The sequence below is a fragment of the Myotis davidii genome, unplaced genomic scaffold (genome assembly GCF_000327345.1).
Source record: "Myotis davidii unplaced genomic scaffold, ASM32734v1 scaffold1265, whole genome shotgun sequence".
Taxonomy (NCBI): Eukaryota; Metazoa; Chordata; class Mammalia; order Chiroptera; family Vespertilionidae; genus Myotis; species Myotis davidii.
In genome coordinates, this window is record NW_006296409.1 from 56,689 (window position 1) to 59,564 (window position 2,876).

Below are 2,876 nucleotides of genomic sequence, written 5' to 3' on the forward strand. Positions count from 1 at the left end.
GTTTCACTCTCTTTACAAATCAATGGAAGAAAAATATCCTGGGGTGGGGATTAAAATTTTTTTTTTAAAAAAGTGCTGACCTTTTAAATCATTGAAGAAATAAATGTACATCAAACCACAGGGTGGTACCAATACTTACACTGAACAATGAAAATTAAAAAGGCAGGAAACATGAAGCGTTGGCAGGAATGTGAACCTACCAGGACCCTTGAATCAGGGAAAGTCGTGGAAATGCTGAGGCCACTGGGAATCTGCTCAGGAGATCTACACTGATAAAAGGGTAATATGCTAATTAGACTGCACGCCCCTCCAGACCAAGCCATGTTGGCAGGGGCTGAAGCAGAGGTGGTTATTGGCAACCAGACCAGCAGGGGAGGGCAGTTAGGGGTGATTAGGCTGGCAGGCGGAGGTGGTTAGGGGTTAGCAGGCAGGCAGTCAGGTGTGCAGTTAGGAGAGACTCTCAGGGGCTGAGTCAGGAACAGATCCTGGGTCCCGCCCTCTCTGAACAGGAGTCAGACCAACAGACACATGAAACCCTGAGGATCAGATGAGACCTCAGACACTGCTGACCAGCCTCCTGAAACCTGGACTCCATGTGAGCCTCATCCTGGGGAGATGCAGAGTCAGGCTCAGGGCGGGGCCCTCCATGGCTGTGGGTCCACAGCTGTGTAAACCCAGAAGGAGGCAGCAGCTCCTGACTCACCACATCCTGTGAGTCTCTGTCCTTCAGGCCCAGGACTCCTCCATATGCAGAGCAGAAGCCCTCAGAGCAGACGCCATGACGTCCATCCTCTCTGCTCTTCTCTGCCTCGGTCAGTTGTGGTCACAGGGAGGGGGAGTAGGAGGGGTGGCTGCCCATCCTACTCCCCCATGCTCAGGCAGCTCCAGTAGATGGGGCCCTGATGGGAAGGGAATCAGCTGAGACGCCTGGGTGCAAATCTCTCACAGGGACTCTCTTCCAGGGCTGAGTTTGGACCAGAGGACCCATGTGCAGGCAGGTGAGTCCTCAGCAGGGTCCATGTCCCTCCTCTTTCTTCACCCCTAGGGCTCAGGAGGGAGCACAGAGGTGCTGGGTTGAGAGGGTCTTGGGCTGAGCTGGGGGATGACAGCAGGGGAAGGTCTTTGTAAAGCAGCCTCTGGTTTCCTTTTAGGGACCCTCCCCAAACCCACCATCTGGGCTGAGCCAGGCCCTGTGATAAACTCAGGGACCTCTGTGACCATCTGGTGTCGGGGGACCCTGAAGGCTCAGGAGTACCGGCTGTATGCAGGTGGCAGGTACTTGAACAGACAGAAGTCCCTGGAGCCTGGAGAGAGGGTCAAGTTCCTCATTACAGGAAAGTATACAGAGAGATATACCTGTAACTACCTCAGCCCCACTGGCTGGTCAGAACGCAGTGACTCCCTGGAGCTGGTGGTGACAGGTGAGAGGGCACGCAGAGGTCCCAGTTTCAGGCTCTTCCCTCAGGGAGTCTGCTCTCAGGGTATCTCCCGTTTTGCATCCTAGCCCTGGGGGAATTTGAGGGGTGTGTGAGCCCAATTTAACATGCTGCCTCCTCGTCTCCTAGGATCCTACAGCAAACCCAGCCTCTCAGCCCTGCCCAGCCCTGTCGTGACCTCAGGAGGGAATGTGACCCTCCAGTGTGACTCAGTGGATAAATTTGACAGGTTCATTCTGACTAAGGAAGGACATCACAGGCTCTCCTGGACAGTGGACTCACAGCAACAACCCAGTGGGCGGTCCCAGGCCCTGTTCCCTGTGGGCCCTGTGACCCCCAGCCACAGGTGGACGTTCAGATGCTATGGCTATTTTGAGAAGCAACCCCAGGAGTGGTCGGACCCTAGCGACCCCCTGGATCTAACGGTCTCAGGTGAGCGGCCCCTGATCTCATCCTCTTTGAGCACAGGCAGCTCAGGGTCCCGCCCCCAGGAGACATCTGAGGTTGGAGGAGAGTGAGGGGTCTGAGTGTTGGTCACCCAGCAGAGATCCGCCCTCAGAGACCCTTTCACTTTTGCTGAATCCTCCCCATGAACTGGGTTGGGAAGTGGTTAAATGGGCGGGGGGAGTGTCTTCGGGGATCACAGAGCAGATGTAGGAGAAGCGATGGGGTGATTTGGAGACTCCAGAGTGATCCCCAGCCTCACCCCTTTCTATCCTTATTTCCAGGACCCCCGGGAGGCCCCAGCCCCGAACCCAAAGGGCCCACCTCCACAGCTGGTGAGTCCCGGGGAGCTCTGCTCAGAGGGAGCACAGCCCACCCAGCAAGTCCTGAGAGTCTGTCAGGGGTTTGAGTGACCCAGATCCTCAAGGACGGGCTTGTGTCCCAGGGGGGCTGGGAGTCCCAGGGTCTGAGGCACATGATGGGTTGAGTGGTCATGGCAGAGGGGGATGTGGGGGCATAGGCTGGAGAGAGGGTGCTGGGCTCAAGTGGGAGAAGGCAACCCCCATCACTCACCTGTCATCCTCATCCCCAGGAGGCTCTAAGTAAGGCCCACAGAGGGGAAGGTGAGAGTCCTTGGGGAGGTCCGGTGGGTTCCTCCATGGGGACAGGGGCTGAACCATGAGGAGTTAAGGGGTTCAGGCCCCTGTGGATTTGTTGACCTGGACACCGCTTCCCCTGTCCGGCCTTCGGTGTCTTTAAGTGTAAAGGAGAGAATCCTTACCCAGAGCTTAGATTTCCTGTCAGCTCTTCCCTGACCTCCTGGGAAAGGGGCCTCACAGGGACCCCCCAGGACATGATGTTATGGGGCCTGTCCCCTCTGCCTCAGTGACGGTGACACTGTACAGGGAGGTACAGGCAGACAAGGGTCTGGGCACCCAGTCCTACCCCTCAGCTCAGGCTCAGCTCAGAGGAGGGAACAGGGGGGATCAGCCCTGG

The 2,876-nt window shown here is 56.8% G+C and overlaps 1 protein-coding gene across 1 annotated transcript in view; it reads left to right on the top strand.

Annotated features, from left to right (window-relative positions):
- Nucleotides 1–778: 778 nt before the first annotated feature.
- LOC102771941 (leukocyte immunoglobulin-like receptor subfamily A member 6) overlaps nucleotides 779–2,876 on the top strand; it is a 20,766-nt gene continuing 18,668 nt past the window's right edge. The window contains exons 1-4 of the mRNA XM_015568922.1: nucleotides 779–812; nucleotides 963–998; nucleotides 1,152–1,421; nucleotides 1,566–1,868. Coding sequence (XP_015424408.1) covers nucleotides 779–812; nucleotides 963–998; nucleotides 1,152–1,421; nucleotides 1,566–1,868 — 643 coding nt within the window. The remainder of the gene's footprint in view (nucleotides 813–962; nucleotides 999–1,151; nucleotides 1,422–1,565; nucleotides 1,869–2,876) is intronic.